A 26,721-nucleotide genomic window follows, 5' to 3' on the forward strand; every position below is an offset into this window, starting at 1 on the left:
TGCATGAATTGGTCATAACATTTGATATGATCTTCATCTATGTCACAACACTAGACAAACACTGTCTGCTTAAGCTAATAACACACAAACAATTATACAACCTGGATTCAGTCTTATATAGCAAAATTTGAAATTGTGTTTTTTACATTATATAAAAGTAGAGACTCGGGGCTACAAAATGGTACAGTTGAAGTCAGAAGTTTACATACACCTTAGCCAAATATATTTAAACTCAGTTTTTCACAATTCCTGACATGTAATCATAGTAAAAAATCCCTGTCTTAGGTCAGTTAGGATCACCACTTATTTGTAAGAATGTGAAATGTCAGAATAATAGTAGAGAATTATTTATTTCATCTTATATTTCTTTCATCACATTCCCAGTTGGTCAGAAGTTTACATACACTCAATTAAATTAGAATTTTGGCCCATTCCTCCTGACAGAGCTGGTGTAACTGAGTCAGGTTTGTAGGCCTCCTTGCTCTGCCCACACATTTTCTATATGATTGAGGTCAGGGCTTTGTGATGGCCACTCCAATACCTTGACTTTGTTGTCCTTAAGCTATTTTGCAACAACTTTGCTTGGGGTCATTGTCCATTTGGAAGACCCATTTGCGACCAAGCTTTAACTGATGTCTTGAAATGTTGATTCAATATATCCACATTATTTTCCTCCCTCATGATGCCATCGATTTTGTGAAGTGCACCAGTTCCTCCTGCAGCAAAGCACCACCACAACACGATGCTACCGCCCCCGTGCTTCACGGTTGGGATGGTGTTCTTCGGCTTGCAAGCCTCCCCCTTTTTCCTCCAGACATAACGATGGTCATTATGGCCAAACAGTTCTATTTTTGTTTCATCAGACCGGAGGACATTTCTCCAAAAAGTACAATCTTTGTCCCCATGTGCTGCTTTTTTATGGCGGTTTTGGAGCAGTGGCTTCTTCCTTGCTGAGCGGCCTTTCAGGTTATGTCGATATAGATGCTTTTGTACCTGTTTCCTCCAGCATCTTCACAAGGTCCTTTGATGTTGTTCTGGGATTGATTTGCACTTTTCGCACCAAAGTACGTTCATCTACAGGAGACATAACGCGTCTCCTTCCTGAACGGTATGACAGCTGCGTGGTCCCATGGTGTTTGTACTTGCGTGCTATTGTTTGTACAGATGAACGTGGTACCTTCAGGTGTTTGGAAATTGCTCCCAAGGATGAACCAGAATTGTGGAGGTCTCCAATTTTTTTCTGAGGTTTTGCTGATTTCTTTTGATGTCAAGCAAAGAGGCACTGAGTTTGAAGGTAGGCCTTGAAATACATCCACAGGTACACCTCCAATTGACTCAAATTATGTCAATTATACTAACGGAAGCTTCTAAAGCCATGACATCATTTTCTGGAATTTTCCAAGCTGTTTAAAGGCAGAGTCAACTTAGTTTATGTAAACTTCTGACCCACTGGAATTGTAATACAGTGAATTATAAGTAAAATAATCTGTCTGTAAACAATTGTTGTAAAAATTACTTGTGTCATGCACAAAGTAGATGTCCTAACCGACTTGCCAAAACTATAGTTTGTTAACAAGAATTTTGTGGAGTGGTTGAAAAACAAGTGTTAATGACTCCAACCTAAGTGTATGTAAACTCAACTGTATATTTATTTCACCTTTATTTAACCAGGTAGGCTAGTTGAGAACAAGTTCTCATTTGCAACTGCGACCTGGCCAAGATAAAGCATAGCAGTGTGAACAGACAACAACACAGAGTTACACATGGAGTAAACAATAAACAAGTCAATAACATAGTAGGGAAAAAATTATCTATATACATTGTGTGCAAAAGGCATTAGGAGGTAGGCAATAAATAGGCCATAGGAGTGAATAATTACAATTTAGCAGATTAACACTGGAGTGATAAATGATCAGATGAACATGTGCAGGTAGAGATACTGGTGTGCGAAAGAGCAGAAAAGGAAATAAAATAAAAAAAACAGTGGGGATGAGGTAGGTAAATTGGGTGGGCTATATACCGATGGACTATGTACAGCTGCAGCGATCGGTTAGCTGCTCAGATAGCAGATGTTTAAAGTTGGTGAGGGAGATAAAAGTCTCCAACTTCAGAGATTTTTGCAATTCGTTCCAGTCGCAGGCAGCAGAGAACTGGGAGGAAAGGTGGCCAAATTAGGTTTTGGCTTTAGGGATGATCAGTGAGATACACCTGCTGGAGCGCGTGCTACGAGTGGGTGTTGCCATCGTGACCAGTGAACTGAGATAAGGCGGAGCTTTACATAGCATAGACTTATAGATGACCTGGAGCCAGTGGGTCTGGCGAAGAACATGTAGCAAGGGCCGGCCGACTAGAGCATACAGGTCGCAGTGGTGGGTGGTATAAGGTGCTTTAGTAACAAAACATATGGCACTGTGATAAACTGCATCCAGTTTGCTGAGTAGAGTATTGGAAGCTATTTTGTAGATGACATCGCCGAAGTCGAGGATCAGTAGGATAGTCAGTTTTACTAGGGTAAGTTTTGCGGTGTGAGTGAAGGTGGCTTTGTTGCGAAATAGAAAGCCGACTCTAGGTTTGATTTTGGATTGGAGATGTTTGATATGAGTCTGGAAGGAGAGTTTGCAGTCTAGCCAGAAACCTAGGTACTTATAGATGTCCACATATTCTAGGTCGGGAACCATCCAGGGTGGTGATGCTAGTCGGGCGTGCGGGTGCAGGCAGGGAACGGTTGAAAAGCATGCATTTGGTTTTACTAGCGTTTAAGAGCAGTTGGAGGCCACGGAAGGAGTGTTGTATGGCATTGAAGCTTGTTTGGAGGTTAGATAGCACAGTGTCCAAGGAAGGGCCAGAAGTATACAGAATGGTGTCGTCTGCGTAGAGGTGGATCAGTGAATCGCCCGCAGCAAGAGCAACATCATTGATATTGTCAGAGAAAAGAGTCAGCCCGAGAATTGAACCTTGTGGTACCCCCTTAGAGACTGCCAGAGGACCGGACAACATGCCCTCCGATTTGACACACTGAACTCTATCTGCAAAGTAGTTGGTGAACCAGGCAAGGCAGTCATTAGAAAAACCGAGGCTAGTGAGTCTGCCGATAAGAATATGGTGATTGACAGAGTTGAAAGCCTTGGCCAGGTCGATGAAGACGGCTGCACAGTAGTGTCTTTTATCGATGGCGGTTATGATATCGTTTAGCACCTTGAGCGTGGCTGAGGTTCACCCGTGACCGGCTCGGAATCCAGATTGCACAGCAGATAAGGTACGGTGGGATTTGAGATGGTCAGTGATCTGTTTGTTGACTTGGCTTTCGAAGACCTTAGATAGGCAGGGCAGGATGGATATAGGTCTGTAACAGTTTGGGTCCAGGGTGTCTCGCGGAAGTATTCCAATCCTTGGGGATCTCAGATGATATGAAGGAGAGGTTGAACAGGCTGGTAATAGGGGTTGCGACAATGGCGGCGGACAGTTTCAGAAATAGAGGGTCCAGATTGTCAAGCCCAGCTGATTTGTATGGGTCCAGGTTTTGCAGCTCTTTCAGAACATCTGCTATCTGGATTTGGGTAAAGGAGAAGCTGGGGAGGAGTGGGCGAGTAGCTGTGGTGGTGACCGTGTTACCTAGCCTCAGTGCAGTGGGCAGCTGGGAGGAGATGCTCTTGTTCTCCATGGACTTCTTCTCCATGGACTTCTCCATGGACTTGCTTTGAAAGTCAACTTGTAAACTCACTTTTGAGAAAGTCGCCTTTGAATGTTTTGCTATCTACAGTAGGGAAGAGCTCTTCTTTGTCTACACCTATTCAGCATCGTTCACACCCTCACCCTAAGCTTTAGCACCACCCATCTCGTTTCGCTCTTGAAGCGCACACTTGACGCTCTGTCCGGTAATTTGTTTACCTCTGGATAACATGAAAACAGCCTAACCAGTACTGCTGGCAACAATTTCATTACGCTTTTTTGCAGACATTTACTGACACCGGCCATTTTCAACGGATGTTGTACACACGTCACATAACGTTAGCTAACGAGCCAGCCAGCCAACGTTAGCTAGTTAAACAATAAACAGTGCCAACAATGCCACAGTGCTGGGAGCTAACCAACCATGTTCAATGTTAGCTAGCTAACATTAGGCTCTAACTAGAACAGCACACAGCTCTGGGAAACGAATAATAACGTCAGCTAGGGAGCCAGCCAGCCAATAGTATCTGAAAATATAATGTTAGCTAGCTAATGCTAGACTATCTTACCTGTATACATCAATGTGCATGGACGCGTCTCGCATTTTTTACGTTCAAACGGCTCTCCTGTTAAGTCGTGACATACATATCCTGAATTGAGTCACATTTCAAAACTGTAGGATGAAGTTTCGCGGCTCCAAAATTAGAGCATAATAGCATTCCTGATGTAATAAAATTCACTGTATCTCTATAAAACATTGACAGACATACAGTGGCTTCAGAAAGTATTCATACCCCTTGACTTATTCCACATTTTGTCTTGTTTTATCTCATCCATCTGCACACAATACCCCATATTGACAAAGGGAAAACATGCTGCTAGACATTTTAGCAAATGTATTGAAAATGAAATATCTCATGTACGTATGTATTCACACCCCTGAGTCAATACTTCATAGAAGCACCTTTGGCGGCGGTGCAGCTTTGAGTCGTGTTGGGTGTCTGTATCAGCTTTGCACATCTGGATTTGGGGATTTTCTCCCATTCTTCCTTGCAGATTTTCTCAAGCTCAAGTTAGATGGGGAGCAGTGATGAATAGCAATCTCCAAGTCTTTCCATATACATGTATACAAGTCTGGGCTTTGGCTGGGCCACTCAAGGACTTTTACATTCTTGTTCTGAAGCCATTCCAGCATTGCATTGGCTGTATGCTTGGGGTAATTGTCCTGTTGGAATGTACATTTTTGCCCAGTCTAAGGTGAACTCTGAAGAAGGTTCTCATCAACGATTTGCCTATATTTGGCTCCATTCATTGTTCCCTCTAGCTTTACCAGTCTCCCCATCCCTGCTGCTGAAAAGCATCCCCATAGCATGATGCTGCCATCATGCTTCTTGTTAGGGATGGTGTTAGACGGGTGGTGAGCTGTGCCTGTTTTTTTCCGGACAAAGCACTTTGTTTGAAGGCCAAAAAAAAAATCAAATGTTTGACTCATGAGACCACAGAATTTTTGCATTATGCTCTAAATCTTTCACATGCCTTTTTGCAAATTCCAGGCGTGCTGCCATGTTCCTTTTTCTCAGGAGTGGCTTCCGTCTGGCCACCCTCCCATAAAGCCCAGATTGGTGAAGTGCTGTAGAGACTGTTGTCCCTCTGGCAGGTTCTCTCATCTCAGCCAAGGAACTCTGTAGTTCTGTCAAAGTGGTCATTGGGTTCTTGGTCACCTCCCTGACCAAGGTCCTTCTTGCACAGTTGCTTAGTTTGGTTGCACGGCCAGCTCTAGGAAGAGTCTGGGTACATCATTTTTCAATTTCCCAATGATGTGCTCTTGGAAACTTTCAACACTCTACAAATAGTTTTATATCCTCATCACAATTCTATCTCGGAGATCTACGGACAGTTCCTTGGACTTCATGGTATAGTTTCTGCTCTGACATGCACTGTCAACAGTGGGGCCTTATATAGACAGGTATGTTTCTTTCAAAAATGAATTGGCCACAGGTGGACTCCAATCAAGGTTTAGTGACATCTGAAGGATGATCAAAGGAAATTGGATGCACCTGAGCTCAATTTGGAGTGTCATAGCATAGGGGTGTGACTACTTATGTAAAGGAGATATTTCAGTATTTAATTTTGAATAAATTGGCTAAATCTTTATAGTGTATTGTGTGTAGAAGGGTGAGAGATAAACAATCTATTTAATACATTTTGAATTCAGGCTGTAACACAACAAAATGTGGAATAAGTCAAATGGTATGAATACTTTCTGAAAGTACTGTATATCCATATCAGTCAAACAAAGTCTAAATGTCCAACAAAACATATCACAACATAAAGGTACTGTACAGGCAAGGCCAACCTTCACTTCAGATGGTTTGTTCAAGCCAGAGCCATAGAGGCCTACAGTATAACTAAGCAACAGCGTATTTACCATAATCACAATGTAGTTAAATGTAAGTAAACAGTTATCTCCCACCACAACCTCACACGTCTGTCAGAACAGAAGGACCACAGAAACTCCTGTCAAAAGAAAGACATTTCATATTCACACAGAAAACAATAGGTAAACACACAACAAACACATCTTAGTTTTGTTACGGCCATAGAGGAGTAGGCAGAATAAAGGCACATGTCAAAGAAAAAATACATCTAATTTGTAGTCACAAATATTGGTACATAGTTCACTCCAAAATCAAAGCTTGATTTGAACTATCTTTGAATTGTGGAATATTCGGTGTGTATGATGGATGGAACAATGGGTGGTTCATGAAGTACATACTCAATGTCAATGTCATTATTACAGATCGATTACAATGGCAATGCATGTGTAGTGTAATTACAGCGGAACTACTACCCTGTATTGATTAAACTCACAACCAGGAATGTCAAGTTTTTCAAACAAAACTTCTCTGTACATTTTCTTTGCTTTCATTTTTGCATTCCAACCCTGGAGGAAAAAGTCAAAGGGGCCAATAGTAACAAATTACTTGCTGAAATGAATGGAAAATGAGACAGTCTGATGATGCCGGTCCCAGACAAAACTCATATTTTTAGAATATCCAGTCGGGCAAGGGCCTATTGCGTGTCAAATAAAAGCACCTGTCTCTATGACGAAGTGCAGCCTGTTTGCCACCGCACATCGTATCTCACACCATAAGTGTGTTTTTCCCCAAACCTACTTCATACAGCTGGACTTTGGAGACTGGTTGTGCTTTTATTTGCAGTAAATTTTTGCCTCCTTCACTAGGCCCTCTTCAGCATGAATCTTCATTTCGCTCCTGACACCCTTGAATGTGAATTCCTCATTTCCTGTCCTTTTATTTATATCTGTTGCCTGGTGATTTGATCATGCTGAGAATACAAGATTAGCAATTGCCTCGTCCTTGAATCCGCCTCAAGGACATCTGTTCCTGAAATGTTATTGTTTGCTGGGTTCTTAACCCTCTGGTGTCCTGGCTCTTTCAACCATACATGTTGTGTTCAGCACCCTGTATTATTTTTCTGAGGTCATTTTTGTCTCCAAACAAAGATTAAATAGAATAGGGGTTGTCCTTCACAGGAGGACTATCTGTAAAAATGACTGTTAAAGGGCAACTCCACCATTGCATTATAATTTGAGATGTTGTTCTACATCTAATTGTACTTGATTTTGGTTGGGCTCTTGTGTTAAATCACATTCTTTAGCCCACAGAGGCCAAAAATCTACTCAAGATGACAATACATCATGATACAAAGTAGATGTTTACACACCTAGATTACACCTGGATTATGCGCAGGGGAGGACCTTCCTCTGAATGACATCATCAATTCTATTCAAAATACTTTTTCATCAGCAACAATGTATCAAATAAAATAGGCCTCCATATTGGAAGGGCCTTGGAAATGAAACTGAGAGCTATGTCTGTTCTAGACTGTTTATTTCTATACTTAAATAGACATTTTCAGTCTTCCCCCCCAAAAAATATTTTTATCTCCCCTCTCAAACTGATGAGTGCCATTTTTTTAGTGTTTGGCTGTCATGTCAGTTCTACAGTACTGATGGGGTGTACTTTAATGTCACTGACCTTCCAGAGCCAGTATAACTAGAATGTCAACACATTCTCTTGCCACAGACATTTTCTTTTAAACAAAGGAATGCCCTCTGTTTCCAAATACCTGTGTTAGAAAACAAGCAATTCCCTATCCAAATGAAAAGATACCAGCACTGTATCTTATTAAGTATCAGATTTACATCATAAACTATATACTTCTTTGAGTTCGGTTCATGTTTAATTCTGTTGTACTGCATGATTTATTTTTGCCAAGTTGTCCTTGAGTGTATTAGAGGCATGTTTTTTTTCATGTATTTTATGTTCGTAGCCTCTTTTATTCAGCTGTTTTCAGCTGTTTTCTCACATAGAGTATTTAAACCCCTGGGGTCCCTGCTTTGTTGTCTCAGATCAATCATTGAATTTGCCTTTGTTATTCCTCAAGGTGACAATGTGTTCGAGCCGCCCCCCAAATACAGAATGAAATGTTCTTCTTTTTGTGGTTTAGATTAAGATCAATCCCCAGTTTTACGTCTATAAAGGAAAGACAGTTGTAAAGGGGATAGTAGTACTTAGCTTTATTTAATTGAGTCTGTTGTGTTGTAAGTGTGATTCCGTGAAAGGTCATAAGAGAGAGAGGGAAACTGTCGTTCTGGCAAAAAAAACAAGCTTTCAAACAAAACGGTTCTCTGTATCTCCCTCTTTTTATCTCTCTTTCTCTCGTATTATTTCTTGATCGCTCTACCTCCTTCAATCTCCCTCTCTTTCCCCCTCCTTCTATTCCCCTCTCCTTCACTACCTCCTTCAATTCCCCCTCTCTTTCCCCCTCCTTCTATTCCCCTCTCCTTCACTACCTCCTTCAATCTCCCTCTCTTTCCCCCTCCTTCTATTCCCCTCTCCTTCACTACCTCCTTCTATTCCCCTCTCCTTCACTACCTCCTTCTATTCCCCTCTCCTTCACTACCTCCTTCTATTCCCCTCTCCTTCACTACCTCCTTCAATCTCCCTCTCTTTCCCCCTCCTTCTATTCCCCTCTCCTTCACTACCTCCTTCAATTCCCCCTCCTTTTTCCACCTTCTCTCTCTTTCTATTTCTCTCTCCCTCTCCCTTCCTCTACCCCACTCCCTCCCTCCCTCCCTCCCTCCCTACATCCCTCCCTCCCTCTGTGTGAATCAGTCAGCTAGCTATAGGTGATCCCATCAATGCCTCGGCTAGACTTAAACCTGTCTCAAACCCTGACACCCCTCGTACCCACACAGGTTGTTTCTGCTTGGGTTGGGATGGGGGGGGGGTAATCGCTCAGTCGATGTCAGGAGGGGTTCGGGAGTTATTGTCTCCTATAATTAACTGGTTATCAAACAAGAACATTTCATTAAGGTACAATTACCGGCTAATTGTTGCGGGACACCCCCCCGTGTCAGGATTACGACCGCAGCATATGCTCCCTCGAAGCTTTGTTATTTCTAATTCATCCCGACCTGCAGCCTCTGACGGCTTCAATTGCTAATGAATCCACTCACTTTGGAATAATTAGAGAATCCTTAGGCATGGTAATTTATTTAAAAGTATCCGTCGTCGGGCGAATCATTAGCTGTGTTAAATTAATTTGAAATTAAAGCTGCTGGGAGTACTTTGGGGTTCATTAAATAGGCAGCGCTGGCTCTATCAATATTTAAGGGGTGAGGCGTTAAGGTCGCAACTTTTAACCTGGAAATATCATCACAGTCTGTTTTTTATTTCTTGTTCTAGGAATAAGTTTATGTTTACAGATTTTTGGGGTTTATATTTACAGATTTGTATATGAATTGTGGAAACAAAGCAGAGAGGAATGATATAATATCATGTCTGCCATAAATGGGTTCACTCCCCCTCCTCTCCCATCACTTTCACTCTATTTTGACATTCATGCCATAATGGAAAGGATGATATAGCTGGAGAGAATGGAATAATGCAAATATATCATTATATGGGAGGATAAACATAATTTCTTGGGGCAAGAACTTATTTTCCTCCACCTATAGAAGGCTGCAGTGCGAGTTTGCATTTGTGATGTGTGTGTGTGTGTGTATGCATACGAGTGTGTGTGTGTGCTTGTTTGCGCGTGTTTGAGTGCATGTGTCTCATCCCTTACACAAAAAAATCGGTAAAAACATTTGGTTTTCTTACATGTTTGACTCAAACACATGATTTCACATGTGATATTCTAAGTTTCACGTGTGCTTTTGTACCAGTGAGGTTTGAAACCTGTTCTTTCCATGGAAGAAGACAGCTATTAGACCATTAGATGCTTTTGATTTTGATTTTGATTTTAACATGTTAAACGCGATAAATAAGGAGACACGGAAATATTATTTTCACTGGGTTTCTCTTCCAATGTATATTTATTATTCATTTCTCACAATCTCAGAATATTGTCTGTTCAAATCAAAATTGTATCTTTGTAGAGGTTGAGAAAAATGAGAAATTGAGAACTTTGTGATTTCTACTGGTGTCGGTATTTAAATTATACATAAAAATGAGCAGAAAACTCATCACAGTTTAATTAAACATGCCATCTCTACATTTTGAAAACGTGATCATGCTTACAAATCGGAATACAGGATAATAAATAAGAGATAGCTTCTCTGTTCTTTTCACTGGGCCTTTTCCAATGGTCACAGAACAACATATGAAGAGAGACATGTGCCTGCAGCAGTAACACTCCGAAAGCCAACCCCTAGTGGTAGCGCTAAGATGCATGTATATCAATGCAACACCATGGAGGACTACAATAATAATGGAGTGGATAGCTCAAAATAAGAAATTATCATTTGAATTATTGTTATACTCAGGTAGGCAAAGTACAGAATGGCATTATAGAATTTGCAATTCCACATGTGGAAACATTGCTACTGCCACATGTTAACCCCAACTTTTCACATGTGAGGAGGATAACATTATTTAACCCCCATATGTGATCTTGCAATTCCACATGTAAAAGTAAAACACATGTTAAAAGACATGTAAAAAACACATGTACAAATATTTTCAGATGTAAATGTTTCATACATGTAAAACTGCTAAATCAATTTTCACATGTACAGTGGGGCAAAAAAGTATTTAGTCAGCCACCAATTGTGCAAGTTCTCCCACTTAAAAAGATGAGAGGCCTGTAATATTCATCATAGATACACTTCAACTATGACAGACAAAATGAGAAAAAAAAATCCAGAAAATCACATTGTATGATTTTTAATGAATTTATTTGCAAATTATGGTGGAAAATAAGTATTTGGTCACCTACAAACAAGCAAGATTTCTGGCTCTCACAGACCTGTAACTTCTTCTTTAAGAGGCTCCTCTGTCCTCCACTCGTTACCTGTATTAATGGCACCTGTTTGAACTTGTTAAGAGTATAAAAGACACCTGTCCACAACCTCAAACAGTCACACTCCAAACTCCACTATGGCCAAGACCAAAGAGCTGTCAAAGGACACCAGAAACAAAATTGTAGACACGCACCAGGCTGGGAAGACTGAATCTGCAATAGGTAAGCAGCTTGCTTTGAAGAAATCAACTGTGGGAGCAATTATTAGGAAATGGAAGACATACAAGACTACTGATAATCTCCCTCGATCTGGGGCTCCACGCAAGATCTCACCCCGTGGGGTCAAAATGATCACAAGAACGGTGAGCAAAAATCCCAGAACCACACGGGGGGACCTAGTGAATGACCTGCAGAGAGCTGGGACCAAAGTAACAAAGCCTACCATCAGCAAGGGCATTGAAGATGAAACGTGGCTGGGTCTTTCAGTATGACAATGATCCCAAACACACCGCCCGGGCAACGAAGGAGTGGCTTCGTAAGAAGTATTTCAAGGTCCTGGGAGTGGCCTAGCCAGTCTCCAGATCTCAACTCCATAGAAAATCTTTGGAGGGAGATGAAAGTCCGTGTTGCCCAGCAACAGCCCCAAAACATCACTGCTCTAGAGGAGATCTGCATGGAGGAATGGGTCAAAATACCAGCAACAGTGTGTGAAAAACTTGTGAAGACTTACAGAAAACGTTTGACCTCTGTCATTGCCAACAAATGGTATATAACAAAGTATTGAGATAAACTTTTGTTATTGACCAAATACTTATTTTCCACCATAATATGCAAATAAATTAAATTAAAAATCCTACAATGTGATTTTCTGGATTTTTTTTTCATTTTGTCTGTCATAGTTGAAGTGTACCCATGATGAAAATTACAGGCCTCTCTCATATTTTTAAGTGGGAGAACTTGCACAATTGGTGGCTGACTAAATACTTTTTTGCCCCACTGTAAATGTCTTTCACATGTGAAAATGCAATTTCATGAAAGTGAAAATTTTAAACTGCAAATGTGACCGGTTCGACCGTTTCGATTCGGACTTATGTAGCAAAATTTGAAATGATGTTTTTTTACATTGGATAAAAGAGCTAGAAAATGGTATATCATACACTACAGTTAAGGAACAATGGGAAAGTTATTCTGCTTTGAAAGTTGATAACCTCACTTTTGAGAAAATGGCCCTTGAATGTTTTGGTAAACCTGCTGGAGATCTCTTCTTTGTCTACACTCATTCAGTATCATTCACACCCTCTTTAGCCTTAGCCCCACTCATCTCTTTAAGGATTCACATGTGAGGCCATGTACTAAACAACCAAAGATTTCAAGACTAAAGGCTGGTTTATACCATGCATATCGACAGTTGTTGCGGTGACATCATGAACATTCTATTGTCGTCCGACATCAAACTTGTCGTTGTCGTTATGAAAAAGTATAAACACAAAAACTACAGGCTGTATGACATCAGCAGCCTGGTTGTCCATAAAAGCATAACTAGTGTATTTTAACTTCTTGATACTACCCATCCCGCATGCGGGAGCGTAACGTAGCCTCAAACGAATTAGCATAACGCAGCGGACATAAATCTTCCTACAAAATGTTCCTATTCATGAAAATCACAAATGAAATATATTGAGACACAGCTTAGCCTTTTGTTAATCACACTGTCATCTCAGATTTTTTAAATATGCTTTACAGCCAACGCTAGTCAAGCATTTGTGTAAGTTTATCATGGCGTAATGCTATGGCTAGGCTCTGCTAGCATCAGGCAACATTTTCACGAAAATAAGAAAAGCAATCAAATTAAATAATTTACCTTTGAAGAACTTCGGATGTTTTCACTCAGGAGACTCCCAGTTAGATAGCAAATGTTCCTTTTTTCCAAAAAGATTATTTTTGTAGGCGAAATAACTCCCGTTTGTTCGTCACGTTTGGCTGAGAAATCGACCGGAAAATGCAGTCACTACAACGCCAAACTTTTTTCCAAATTATCTCCATAATATCGACAGAAACATGGCAAACGTTGTTTAGAATCAATCCTCAATGTGTTTTTCACATAACAATTCGATAATATATCCGTCGGGGCAATTGGTTTCTCATAAGAAGCGATTGGAAAAATGGCTACTTGTGTACTTTACGCAAGATTTTCTGCGGGAGCCACCATGTGACCACTTGCTAAATGTGGTCCCTTACGTCTATTCTTCAACATAAATGCGTAAAAAGACGTCACAATGCTGTAGACACCTTGGGGAATACGTAGAAAGCGTAAGCTCATTCGTAGCTCATTCACAGCCATATAAGGAGTCATTGGCATGAGGCGGTTTTAAAAAATGCGGCACTTCCTGATTGGATTTTTATCTGGGTTTCGCCTGTAACATCAGTTCTGTTGCACTCACAGACAATATATTTGCAGTTTTGGAAACGTCAGAGTGTTTTCTATCCAAAGCAAAAGTCAATTATATGCATAGTCGAGCATCTTTTCGTGACAAAATATCTTGTTTAAAACGGGAACGTTTTTTTATCCAAAAATGAAAATACTGCCCCCTAGTTAGAAAAAATACTGCCCCCTAGTTAAATCCACCCGTTTAAAAAATAATTTAGTATATGTCAATCTATCAAACTAGGCAACTAAAAGCAACTTTCTAAACAATGTTTTGCTTTGTTTTTAGCTTGTTAGCTAGCTAGCTAATGTTAAGTTAGCTGGCTAGCCAGTTCAAATGATGACCGTATCACGTAGCTGACAACATCTTCACTTTAGCTCATTTGTCTTCATTATTAAAGGAAAATAAACTCACAACAAGATAATTATTTACAAGTTAATGGTGAGCCAATTATAGAAAATAGCTTACGGTTGTGACTGTGATGAAATAAAAGCTGAGTGTCATGTAAAGAAATCTTCCAAGCGTGAAATAGTTCCCAATCATTCTGATTGTGTTCTGGTTGGGACGTCATGTTGTAAAAAAAAAATTACAGCATAAAAATGTTCTCAGTCCAATAACTGCTTGTGCGCCTCTTTATGTGGATGGCTGAGCTCATGCGGATATTTCTCTTTTACATGACACAGTGCATTCTACCAAAGAATTTTAGAACTTGGACTGTCTCATTGGCCTAACGTTATATCCTAATTTGACTTTGGTGCAGGTCATGTTCTTCACATTACTGTCTCTGGTAAACACATATTTGTCACATGCACAGGATACAGAAGGTGTAGTGAAATGGTTATTCACATAGTAAGTCTTTTGTTTAGACATGTAGCTAGCTAGCTAAACAATGTACCATAATCTCAATTTATAACGTTACTACCCTGCATGAATCTAGATAGCTAACATTAGGCTATAACTAGCAATGCAAATAGCTCTGAGATACAATTAATATTACTACACAAATCATACACGTAATATTAGCTAGCGAGCCAACGTGATTGTCACATTTGAACATGCAATTCCACATGTAAAAGGGACATTTTCACATCTGATATGTGATATATTTTAACAATTTAACATGTGAAACTGCAAATTCACACGTGAATCTGCAAATCACATGTGATGTAAAAACATGTTATTCTCCTCACATGTGAAAAGGTGGTGTTAACATGTGAACTCTTAATTTAATACAAAAAAAATAAAATAAAAAATATGGTTTCACAGGAAATTTAAGAAGAAAAAAAACTGAGATTTTCATATGGGATGCCTGTGTCTGCACCTTTCAGTGTGTACATGTGAGCGTGCCCATATGTGCATTTCTGTCTTGTCTATGTACATTTGCAACGCATGAATACCTAATGGTAATTCTAGCCCATCTCTTTCAAAGAGAATGACCTGTCTTTAAGACCACAGAGGGGCTCTATGAAGAGAACTTTAATTATCCTCGATCTGCTCATGCAGTCTGTTGTGTAGAAGAACTCCCAAGAGAAGCCCAAATCTGATGTATGCGTCCCAAATGGAACCTTATTCCCTACATAGTGCACTACTTTTGACCCGGGCCCATAGGGTGGCCCATATGGTTCTGGTCAAAAATAGTGCACTATGTAGGAAATAGGGTGCCATTTGGGACGTAGTAAAGGACTTTCTTATCAATCTAGGGATGGACTTGGCACTTGTTTTCTTACCATCAAAAAAGGAACGGGGGCCTCAGTCTCAGCCTCAGCAAACGCTAGCAACCGCACATGACTGACACCCTATTACATTAACTTGAATTGCCCTTCTGAACGCATCATTTGAGGTTCGTTCGGCGGATCCCTATTGCCTCGTGCTAATGCTGTTTGGAATTTTCATCTCGTCTTGATGCTTTGATGGGACATCAACTCTGATTTAGCAATGTGTGTGCTTTAATGGAGGCAAAGACAGAGAGGCAAAATGCAGAATAGTGTTTTTTCAAAGTCTGGCTCTCTACCTTCATTTCATCATTACCTCTCACTCTAAACACCTCACATTTTCAATGACTGTGGGAAAACCGACACAAAACTGAATGGGGTGATATCATGTTTATGTTTTATTTTCACATGGCATTGACATTATGTGCATCATGGAGTAAATGATGGTGTTTTCTAGGTTGGGACGGGACCAGGGGTAAATTCAGTGTGGCAAAATGTTCAGAACAGTGCAGATAGAAATATAACGAATAGAACTGACCAAATCCTCTATTCAACATATACATTTCTATCTGTAGCACCCTCCTGAACAGGACCCCATGGCTTTTAGCCTTAGCCTTAAAAAAAGAATGTCCGCTAAATTACATTTATGTGATATAAAATGCCTAGCCTAAAAAGGACCATCTGCTAAATGACTAAAACATCATGTAAAATGCCTAGCCTAGCCCAAACGCCTTGTCACTGACCACTGCTTTGTTTCTGGTTGTATCTCGCAGGGCTACAAGAGGAAAACAGAGGCTGCCAAGAAGGAGTACCTGAAAGCCCTGGCTGCGTACCGAGCCAGTCTGGTTTCCAAGGTAACGGCGGAGGTCATATCTCTGATATACATGGGTCAGCGGCGATATAAGGGATGATAAATTAGATAGAGAATTCCTCTCTCATCCCGGGGGAGGATCTCCGTGCGGTGCCGTTTGAGGATTGGGTGTGTGTGTGCTCCGAAGAGAACAGTGAAAATTAGGGCCCAAACACACACACACTCCTTTATTTGCCTGTGTTATTTGCAACACAGCGAGTGAGGGAGGGATGAAAGGTGTGTTTGTGTTGTGTGTGTCTGTGTGGGAGAGAGTGAAGGTGTATACAGTATGTGTGTGTTCTTAAGTACTGTATGTATGTATGTATGTATGTATGTATGTGTGTGTGCTTGTTTGTGTGTGTGTACCTGTGTGTGTTCATGCTTGCGTATGTGGAAGCAGAAGTGGGAATTACCTAGCATGGTGCCACCTACTTGTGTCTGTTTTTGAATGAGAGACAAATGTGTGGGCTGCCTGAGGATTGTTTCTTTGACTATATCCTGGGTTGTTGGAGATGCGATTTGATACAGAGGTTGGATCAAAATTTGACCCTTTTCGTTGCAGGAGAAAAATAATCCTGCAGTGGGAGGAAAATAATCCTGAAGCAGGAGGATTTGAAGAAATATTTAGAATTGCCACCAGGGGGCAGCTGGAGGCGGTGTTTGTATACAATGCATTGTACCTTCTGTAGGCTACGTGCAGGCTACAGAGCGTCTCGTGTGAATTCGTATGTGTATTATAATAAATGTACATATTTGTGTGGGGTGGCAGATATCTTAGTGGTTAGAGTATTGGGCTATTAACTGAAAGGTTGCTGGATCGAATCCCTGAGCTAACAAGGTAAAAATCGGTCGTTCTGCCCCTGAACAAGGCAGTTAGTCCAATGATGATTAAGGCAGCCCCCCCCCCGCACCTCTCTGATTCAGAGGGGTTGGGTTAAATGTGTAAGAGGCATTCTGTTGTACAACTGACTAGGTATCCTTTCCCTTGTTGGGAAAAATATGTTTGTTTAGATTAATTAATTTATTATATGTTGAAGGCAAGCAATGAGCATAATTAATTATTGCTTACCTCAGTGCCTGTGTGGCCCAGCGGTTACAGCTGTTTACCCTGACACATATGCCAGAGTCAGCATGGGTTTGAATCTGGCCCCACTGCCCTTAGACTCCTGGATGAATGTTTATTTTTGACGCATTAAATGTGTGTGGTCACAGTGTTAATTCTGCATTGTTACAGGGTTAAAACAAAAAGAAACGACTCAAAGGTTAACAGTTTAGGCATTAATTCCAAATAGTTAAGGTTTAGGGAAGGCCAAGAAACAAGGCTTAAGAAACAAAAACAAAAAGTATGCCTATGTATCATCAATATTCATAGCATTCTTAGTGCTTGCTGAGTATTGTGTACCGTAGCGCATTGGTCTAAGCAGCTGGTGTCGAGCCTCAAGAGTTCATACCCAATGCTGGGCAATCTAGTGACAAGCCTGAGCCTAAATGGCTATGTTTAAACAGGCAGCCCAATTCTGATAACTTTTCCACTAATTGGTCTTTTGACCAACATCCAATCTTTTCACAACAGATCTTTTTAAGAGCTGGTCGGATTGATCAAAATACCAATTAGTGAAAAAGTAACATCGGAATTGGGCTGCTTGTCTAAACGCAGTCCATTAGGCCCACAAGTTAATTCCATTTATTTCAATGATTCCAAGAAGTAAAACGAATAGTCTGGTAATTTACACATCAGAGAAAAGTGTCTCAGCTCAATGAAATCGTCTTTGGATAGGCTCAAATGCATAAACATCTTGACAGCTTTACGAAATGAAATATTAAAGCCACACAATACAGGCTTTCAATCCACACCAAACACCATAGCCTAACTAAATTGAAAAATTGTACGTTAACCTAACTATGAAATGTTGGCTAGCATCCACACTGCAGGAAAGTTTATCGTTTTACAGTAGGTCTACATCTGTCAATCAATTGATGGCCCAAATCAACTCATCAACTCAGCCAGGGAAACGCAGTAGCCTAATATTGCTTTTCACACCTTTCATTATGTTTAAATGGACAGGCTAATGGCTAGCCTACAGAATGTATTGGAATACACTCAAATAACAAGGGGTGTATTGCAAACATCGATGGCACTAGATTATCGCCAGCTGATGTCTCGTTAAACCATCAGAACGCGTTAAATTCACCCGCACAGCTGATCTCAATTACAATCATTATGGGTCACCTCATTACCGCTTCCTCAAAGATGATGTCAGTGCTACTTAGTCAGTATGTAGTGTGTGTAGGTGTCAGTGTAAGTATGTGTAAGTAGAGTCCAGTGTGTGTGTGCATAGAGTCAGTGCAAGAGAGCAAAAAAAGGTCAATGCAGGTAGTCCAGGTAGCCATTTGATTAGCTATTTAGCAGTCTTATCGCTTGGGGGGGTAGAAGCTGTCCAGGGCCCTGTTGGTTTCAGACTTGGTGCTGTGGTACCACTTGCCTTGCGGTAGCGAAGAGAACAGTCTATGGTTTGGGTCATTGACATTTTTTGGGGGCCTTCCTCTGACACCGCCTGGCATAGCGGTCCTGGATGGCAGGGAGATCAGCTCCCGTCCTGGGCGGTACTGACTACTCTCTGTAGCGCCTTGCGGTCTGGTGCCTTGCAGTTACCGTACCAAGCGGTGATGCAGCCAGCCAAGATGCTCTCAATGGTGCAGCTGTAGCTTCATCCAATCATTGTTCAAACCTTTCTTATTTCCTCTATATATTTAAATATCTCAAACTTGACCATGTATTCTAATATATAGACTTCAGACAACATCTGAGAATCAATGAATGTCCATGTTTTCCAAATGTTCAAGCTTGTAAAATTACACTATGAATCCAATGTAGTAGATCAACCCTGATATACATATTCAGAACCAAGTTAAATGCATAATACAGGATTGAATCATGATATACTAATATTTTTTCATGTGCCAGTCTGAGTGCCAAGCACCTATTTTCTCAATTTCCATGTCTTCACTCCATTGTTTTCCTTTCACACAAACCCAAATTGCATTACCATGTTAAACACCCTCCCACCGGTCCCCATTGCCTCACACTTCCTCCAATGCTTACAAGCCCAAAACAAGTGCCTTGATTAAGGCATGAACAGATTATTCATCAACCTCTTTCTTTCCCTGTGAAGTTTTTTTCTCTCCCTTTAATAAAGACCATTCTCATCGCTCGTTTGCGTAATTAAATATTTATTTCTGACAAATCTCATATTCAGAGGCTTGATTGATGCGTTAGCAGATTGGCAGGCATTTAAAAGAAATTAAAACAGACAGAAAAAACTGCAAATCTACTATGCAATCACAACCACTCAGAACAAGACACATAGTACATCTAGCCATTCAAAGGGAGACCTCTTTAAATAGTGTGTTTTAATTGCTGACGAGAGAGTCTTTTCAAAGGAAGTGGGAATCAAGGAGAGAGAAATTGAAGGTAATTGGAAGTCGACAGAGTGTCGTTCTGGACGAGTCACGTGCTCCGTGCGTTTGGCGTGCACCTGTTGCCATTTTGTTTGTGACGCACGCTGATAATCTATGTTGGTGGAAAAGGTACTCGCACACAAATGGAGCTTGATGGCTACAGTGAAAAGCCCCAAGTTAATGAGTTTCATTCATTCAAAAAGTCAAAGTGGTGTTTTCTGCTTTTCAACCCACCAAGGGAAACATGAAGGGATAGTTCACCCAAATTACAAAATGACATATTGGTTTCCTTACCTTGTCCCTTTAAGGTGGGAGTATCACATTTCAATATGTGAACCAATAATCATCTCCTGTTGTTCATGGAATAGCGATAGATTAGTATATTGCAGTACAGTATAGTATGGTAGTATAGTATAGAGTCGTATAGTTCATTCTTCATCATTTCATTTTCCACTTGACCCTGCAGTGTATCTCTCTCATCTTTACTCATCTATCCATCTTTCCATTGATTATTTCTCTGGCTCTTTTCAATATATGTACGCCATTACCAAATAGCAGACGGCGATAGATCACGTCAACAACTGTGACAGCTAACGAGAGGGCCTGGACATATTTCATACCACAGCAATGTATACATATATATTGCCATTTAAAGTCTATGAAAGGATGGAAAGTCGAATGAAATAAAGCACGTACATCAGTGGATACGACTCCCAGGCTGAAATGAACCGAACAACATGATTCTCACATAGAGGGACCTGAATGTATGACATATTCATATGTTCTACCAATATAGTGTTTTAGTTGTATAATGAACTGGTTACTATATTTGCGTTGACATACCTGTATCTCACCAATATAAATTAGTTGTGTAACATATTTGCATTAACATACAGTGTATTTCAGCAATATAAATTAATTGCACAATATATTATATCATCTGAACTTTCCTTTTTCTCTCTCTGTCCACAAACCTAGTGGTGTTATATATTATATAGTGTGTAATATATGTTCTCAATATACACTTAAATCTTTTGTCTTGCCCAATCACCCTCTGAATAGCACACAAACACAATCCATGTCTCAATTGTCTCAAAGCTTAAAAATCCTTCTTTAACCTGGCTCCTCCCCTTCATCTACACTGATTGAAGTGGATTTAACAAGTGACATCAATAAGGGATCATAGCCTTCACCTGGATTCACCTGGTCAGCCCATGTCATGGAAAAAGCAGGTGTTCCTAATGTTTGTAAACTCAGTGTATGTCAGTACTGTATAGTTATATTAACTGTACTTTTTGTCCCTTTTGTCTTCCCCTCCGCCCTCAGACCTACAATGACCCGGTGGAGACAAAAGGTGCCCAGACGAGCCAGCCTTCCTCCCACATGATGCCCCCCAATCCGCCCCTGTACAGTGTGCCACCCCAGCCCTCCTCCCCGTACAGTCTGGGGCCGGGGGGCTTCCCCCTGTCGGACCTGCAGAGCTACGCTGGGGCGCCGCGTCATGCACTTTCCCGGACCCTCAGCCAGTCCCAGATGCTGCCCAGCATTAGTGCCTCTCCCCCCTCCTCCTTCCAGATCAGCCCACCCCTGCACCAACAGCTCTCCCTGCACCAGAGCTCCCTCCTCAACCAGCCAATCCGCATGCAGCACGGCCAGGCCCAGCCAATCATCTCCCACCAGATGGGACTCCAGGCCTCCCTTCACTCACCACCTCCTGGACAGCAGGTTAGTGTGACTCGGAGAGTGCCGATATCACCAGCATATCACATATCACTAGTGCACTAAATTATTTGAAGGAATAGTGGACATGCTTACTTTGTAGTTTATGCTAGTGTGAACAGTATGGGCCAAAAAAATATATAATAATAAAAAATAAAATAAAAACATTTATGTTCCTCATATTTGCATCAGGCATGTATACATTCTACCCAGATGATGTTTAATAAAAATCTCTTCCTGCCTCTCTTTATTCTCCTCTCTCTCTCCCTCCCACTCCTCTCTCTTTTAAATTCAAATGTACTGTACATGTTATTGGCTCCCTTGAGGTACTATGTTGCCAAACCAATTAGCAATTCGACTAATCTAAAATTAAAATGTAACAGAATTTGGCATTCGGACCAAAAGTAAAGAGCAAACCTCTCTCCCTCTCTCTCCATCCCCTCCCCCTACTTTTCTCTAGCATTGTCCCCTCTCCATATGGCCAGGATAAGTTGTCAGAAACTAAAACTAATGCCATGGCCTCTCTCTCCCTGTCTCCTATAGGGATTCTCCCACCTACAGTCTGAGTACCAGAAAAGTGTGGGTTCCCAGTCCCCGGCGGCCCCCAACCCTGGGGGTAGACAAAGCCACGATTGGGACAGTGAATACTGCGATAGGGAGTGTGGTGGCAACCACTGCAGGTGAGCAGCCCAGACCAGTATCGGCTTTGTATAGGAAATTATTGTTAATTCCAATACTGTTTATAACTTAGAATAGGGCAAGTTTCCCTGACCCGAATTAAGGCTAGGTCAGGACCAAGAAATTATTTCAATGGAGATTTTCCATTCAGAATGATTCTTTAGTCCAGTACTTGGCTTAACCTATATCCGATAAACTGTCAGAGATAGTATTATTTTATGTTAGCTTAACTGTTCAAATGAAAGGACTTTGTTGAATACCCTTGAATACACAGTTTTATTATTTATTGCTGGCTCAAATGTTAATATAAAAAATGTTTTTGAGACTACGGCACTTTGTAGGCCTATATCTTTGAATTTACTTTGCACCATTTCAGTCCTCAATGTTGGCTCAGCTATCTACTGCATATGAAAGTGTGTTTGATACGACTCATGTGCCCCTTGAAAATGCAACGCTTTAGTACATAACGCTGGCTTAGTCAACTAAATAAAAATATTGTTGATTCTACTGAGTAAACCTTAGATAAGTACACATAGTTGTGCTACTTAATATGCTGAAACAACCTCTGAGGCCTCCATATATCACCTTTGAATGAACAAAAATATAAACGCAACATGTAAAGTGTTGGTCTCATGAGCTGAAATAAAATATCCCAGAAATGTTCAATACCCACAAAAAGCTTATTTCTCTCAAATGTTGTGCACACATTTGTTTACGTCCCTGTTAGTGAGCATTTCTCCTTTGCCAAGATAATCCATCCACCTGACAGGTGTGGCACATCAAGAAGCTGATTAAACAGCATGGTCATTACACTGGTACACCTTGTGCTGGGGACAATAAAAAGCCACTCTAAAATGTGCTGTTTTGTCACAACACAATGCCACAGATGTCTCAAGTTTTGAGGGAGTGTGCAATTGGCATGCTGACTGCAGGAATGTCCACCAGAGCTGTTGCCAGAGAAATTAATGTTAATTTCTCTACCATAAGCCACCTCCAACGTCATTTTAGAGAATTTGGCAGTGCCCCACAACGGGCCTCACAACCGCAGACCAACCGCAATTTGTTTAAATTGACTGATATCCTTATATGAACTGTAACTCTGTAAATCTTTCATATTGCTGCATGTGGCATTTATATTTTTGTTCAGTATACTATTGAATCAATATTACTAAACTCAGCAAAACAAGAAACGTCCCTTTTTCAGGACCCTATCTTTCAAAGATAATTTGTAAAAATCCAAATAACTTCACAGATCTTCATTGTAAAGGGTTAAAACACTGTTTTCCATGCTTGTTCAATGAACCATAAACAATTAATGAACATGCACCTGTGGAACGGCCGTTAAGACACTAACAGCTTACAGACAGTAGGCAATTAAGGTCACAGTTAGGACACTAAAGAGGCCTTTCTACTGAAAAACACCAAAAGAAAGATGCCCAGGGTCCCTGCCCATCTGCGTGAACATGGATGCCTGAGGGCTGCAGATGTGGCATGGGCAATAAATTGCAATGTCCGTACTGTGGGAGTCCTAAGACAGCGCTACAAGGAGACAGGACGGACAGCTGATCGTCCTCGCAGTGGCAGACCACGTGTAACAACACCTGCACAGGATCGGTACATCCAAACATCGCACCTGCGGGACAGGTACAGGATGGCAACAACAACTGCCCGAGTTACACAAGGAACGCACAATCCCTCCATCAGACTGTCCGCAATAGGCTGAGAGAGGCTGGACTGAGGCCTTGTAGGCCTGTTGTAAGGCAGGTCCTCACCAGACATCACCGTCAACAACGTCGCCTATGGATACAAACCCACCATCGCTGGACCCGACAGACAGGACTGGCAAAAAGTGCTCTTCACTGACGAGTTGCGGTTTTGTCTCAGCAGGGGTGATGGTCGGATTAAGTACGTTTGGGATCTGTTGGATCAGAGGGTGAGGGCTAGTGAAATTCACCCCCAGAAATGTCCGGGAACTTGCAAGTGCCTTAGTGGAAGAGTGGGGTAACATCTCACAGCAAGACCAGGCAAACCTGGTGCAGTCCATGAGGAGGAAATGTACTGCAGTACTTAATGCAGCTGGTGGCCACACCAGATACTGACTGTTACTTTTGATTTTGACCCCCTCCCCCTTTGTTCAGGGACACGTTATTCCATTTCTGTTAGTCACATGTCTGTGGAACTTGTTCCGTTTATGTCTTAGTTGCTAAATCTTGTTATGTTCATACAAATATTTACACGTGTTAAGTTTGCTGTAAATTAACGCAGTTGACAGTGAGAGGACGTTTCTTTTTTTGCTGAGTTTATTGAACATGTATTATTCACGTATTATACTTTCTCTCTTGTTTCTTTTGAGATGTCTGTCAATATATTCAGTGTACATTTTTCTGCTATGGAATAATCATTGAAACTTCTGCTAGGAACATCTGTTTGGTGTGTACTCCGACAACCACAGGACAAGCTTTATTTCTTTAATATTAGTTTGACAGCTGTCCCTACTGTACTTCAAAGGGGAAGCATTTTAAGGTTTTCAATCTGCAGGTTTTTGGGGGGGGAGTAAGTAGTATCACCTCTCTGAGTCTGTGTTTTTTTTTTCTTTTCCTATTCCGTCTCTTCTCACCATCTCCCTCTCTTCTCGTTTTCAGTGGCAGCATGATAGCTAGGGACAAGCCACTCTACCTCACTTGAAGCTGGAGGCCGCCGTCAACAAGAAAAGACACCAGGGAGTCAGCCCTCAACACCCCCCAACCACACACACCACCTCCCCGACCCATCCCTCGCAACCCACCCACCCCTACCACCACCAAAACTCAACCTTTTTTTTTGTCAATGTAATTTGTTTTTTTTTAGAAGGATCTGTGCAATTCTGACGACTACTCTCTTTTTTTAAAAACTTTTTACGCAAAGCACTTACAAATGTCCAGGCATTTTTCCTTTCGCACCTGATTCTAGAGCACTCATCTTTGTCTCAAAGTTTAAAAAAAGTGAACTACCATGAGAATAGTCCCCCTCAGGGACTAAACTGAGCTTTAATTGGAATAAGAAGAGCAAAAAGCCTTCTTCTTCTCCTTCGTCTCCTTTTAATCATATTTAAATTGATTTTGTTTAGTTTTCTTGTTGTTGTTTTTATTTATTTCTTGCTTGCTACATTTGCTTTTGTCAATAACAGTCCCTGTACTGTAGGGAAAATACTCTTCTGGTAGGTTTCAGCACACAGGCCTTGATGTTACTGTAGCTTTGCTTTAGGGTCTGTGACTTATATTAATACAAAGAGACGGGACGGGGGACGGGGGGGTAATTAAATAAATTCTTTTTTTGTAATATGAAAGACCCATGGAGGTTTACCAAGCTGTCACAGTGTGATTGTAAATATCACTTTTATGGGATCAAATTGGGAATTCGAAGTCCAGATGGCTTTTTTCTTCTTCTTTAATATTACCTGTAAGTCATTGGTTTGTATAAAAAAAAAAAAATGTGTGTCTGTGTGTGTGTGGATGTGTATGCGACTGTGCGCACATGCATGTGGGTCTGTGCGTGTGTGTATTGTGAATTTTAACAGCCTGTGCAGGTGGATTTCAGAGGAGTACTTCACACACTCGATCTTGCATTAAATCTGTGCTCACTGGTGTGATTTTTCCCAATAAAGTTCAATCTAAAAACCGAATACAGAGTATGGGTCCCGCAGATCATTCAATGGAAAGAGAAAGAGAGAGAGAGAGAGAGAAAAGAGACAGAAAGGGAGAGAAAAGGGGAACAAGAAAGAGCGAGATGTAGACACATACACTCACAGGTGAACAGTGTTGCCTCAAACATTTTTGGCCACTGTCTTTGTTGATTTTATTTTTAATTCACCTGGTCATGTTAATTGTCAATTTTCAGCCACTCAACATAAAGAGGTAAACTAAAAATGCTATATGTTAATGGTTATGTCACAGAAACATAGCCGTGGGTTTCTAGTAGCTTCTTAGGTGTTCTATTGTGTTGATCTCATCTTTAAGTTTTGTGATAAATATTAATGCGTTTGATGACAAAGATATATGTTCTTATTTTCACTGTAGCATCTTTTTTTGTTGTAATTGAAATATAATAACATTTAAACCTGCCAATTGTAGTTATTTTATTTGTAAAGCCAGTAATGATAATTATTTTTAAACTTTTTTTGCAAGTTGCCCATCAGCTATGACAGGTTTCTTATTTACGAAAGAACATGAGATCATTTTTGCTTCATACAATGGAGGTGCATTTCATTCAAATTGCATTGTTTTTATGTTTGGTTTGATGATGATGATGATGATGATAGTTGTTTTTGTTTGTGTTTTTTATTTTGACATTTATATGCTGGTTCTTTCTTTCCTCGCCGGGCGACATTATTTTGTGTCACAATGCTTATTTTATTTCAAATCTACGTAATAAATAAATCAATAAAAACGTTAAAAGAGAAACAGGCTTTCACCGACTCTTTTTTTACAGCACAAAACCTTCTATTTTCTTCCCTTTCGGTAAAGTATCCGATCTAAAATGGCATCCACTTAACCCTTGGACAATGTCCTAAAACAAGGCATTTATGCTTCCATAATATCTCTCTTTCGTTTCCAACCCAGAACATTCCATATGTTTCCTATACTTCATTTTAGTCTTACGGCTGGACTCAAATCAAATGCCATGGCTTTACTAATTAGCTGTCGTCGCTAGAGCTAACACCAACACCGGCCCAATCTGAATGTTGTCCTAAAACTATCTCCGTAACCATGAACAGATGCAGGCTTGAATTTGCTTTGCTGCTATGTGAAAGTGGTGCACGGTGTGGTGGGCGTCAAGTCAGAGCTAAAGAGAACAGAGAAATGCATGGCGTACGTACACAAACTCAGGCATCCATCCA

At 40.8% G+C, this 26,721-nt stretch overlaps 1 protein-coding gene across 4 annotated transcripts in view; it reads left to right on the forward strand.

The window, feature by feature from the left end:
• The window catches only part of LOC115142835 (TOX high mobility group box family member 2), a 140,137-nt gene extending 113,853 nt beyond the window's left edge, over positions 1–26,284 (forward strand). For all 4 annotated transcript variants that reach the window (XM_029682608.2, XM_029682610.2, XM_065001652.1 and 1 more), the window contains 4 exons: positions 15,913–15,993; positions 20,775–21,173; positions 21,711–21,847; positions 24,488–26,284. In XM_029682608.2, the coding sequence (XP_029538468.1) occupies positions 15,913–15,993; positions 20,775–21,173; positions 21,711–21,847; positions 24,488–24,530 (660 nt within the window). In that variant the 3' untranslated portion in view covers positions 24,531–26,284. The remainder of the gene's footprint in view (positions 1–15,912; positions 15,994–20,774; positions 21,174–21,710; positions 21,848–24,487) is intronic.
• Positions 26,285–26,721: the final 437 nt, after the last annotated feature.

Source organism: Oncorhynchus nerka, linkage group LG15, assembly GCF_034236695.1.
Source record: "Oncorhynchus nerka isolate Pitt River linkage group LG15, Oner_Uvic_2.0, whole genome shotgun sequence".
Classification (NCBI taxonomy): domain Eukaryota; kingdom Metazoa; phylum Chordata; class Actinopteri; order Salmoniformes; family Salmonidae; genus Oncorhynchus; species Oncorhynchus nerka.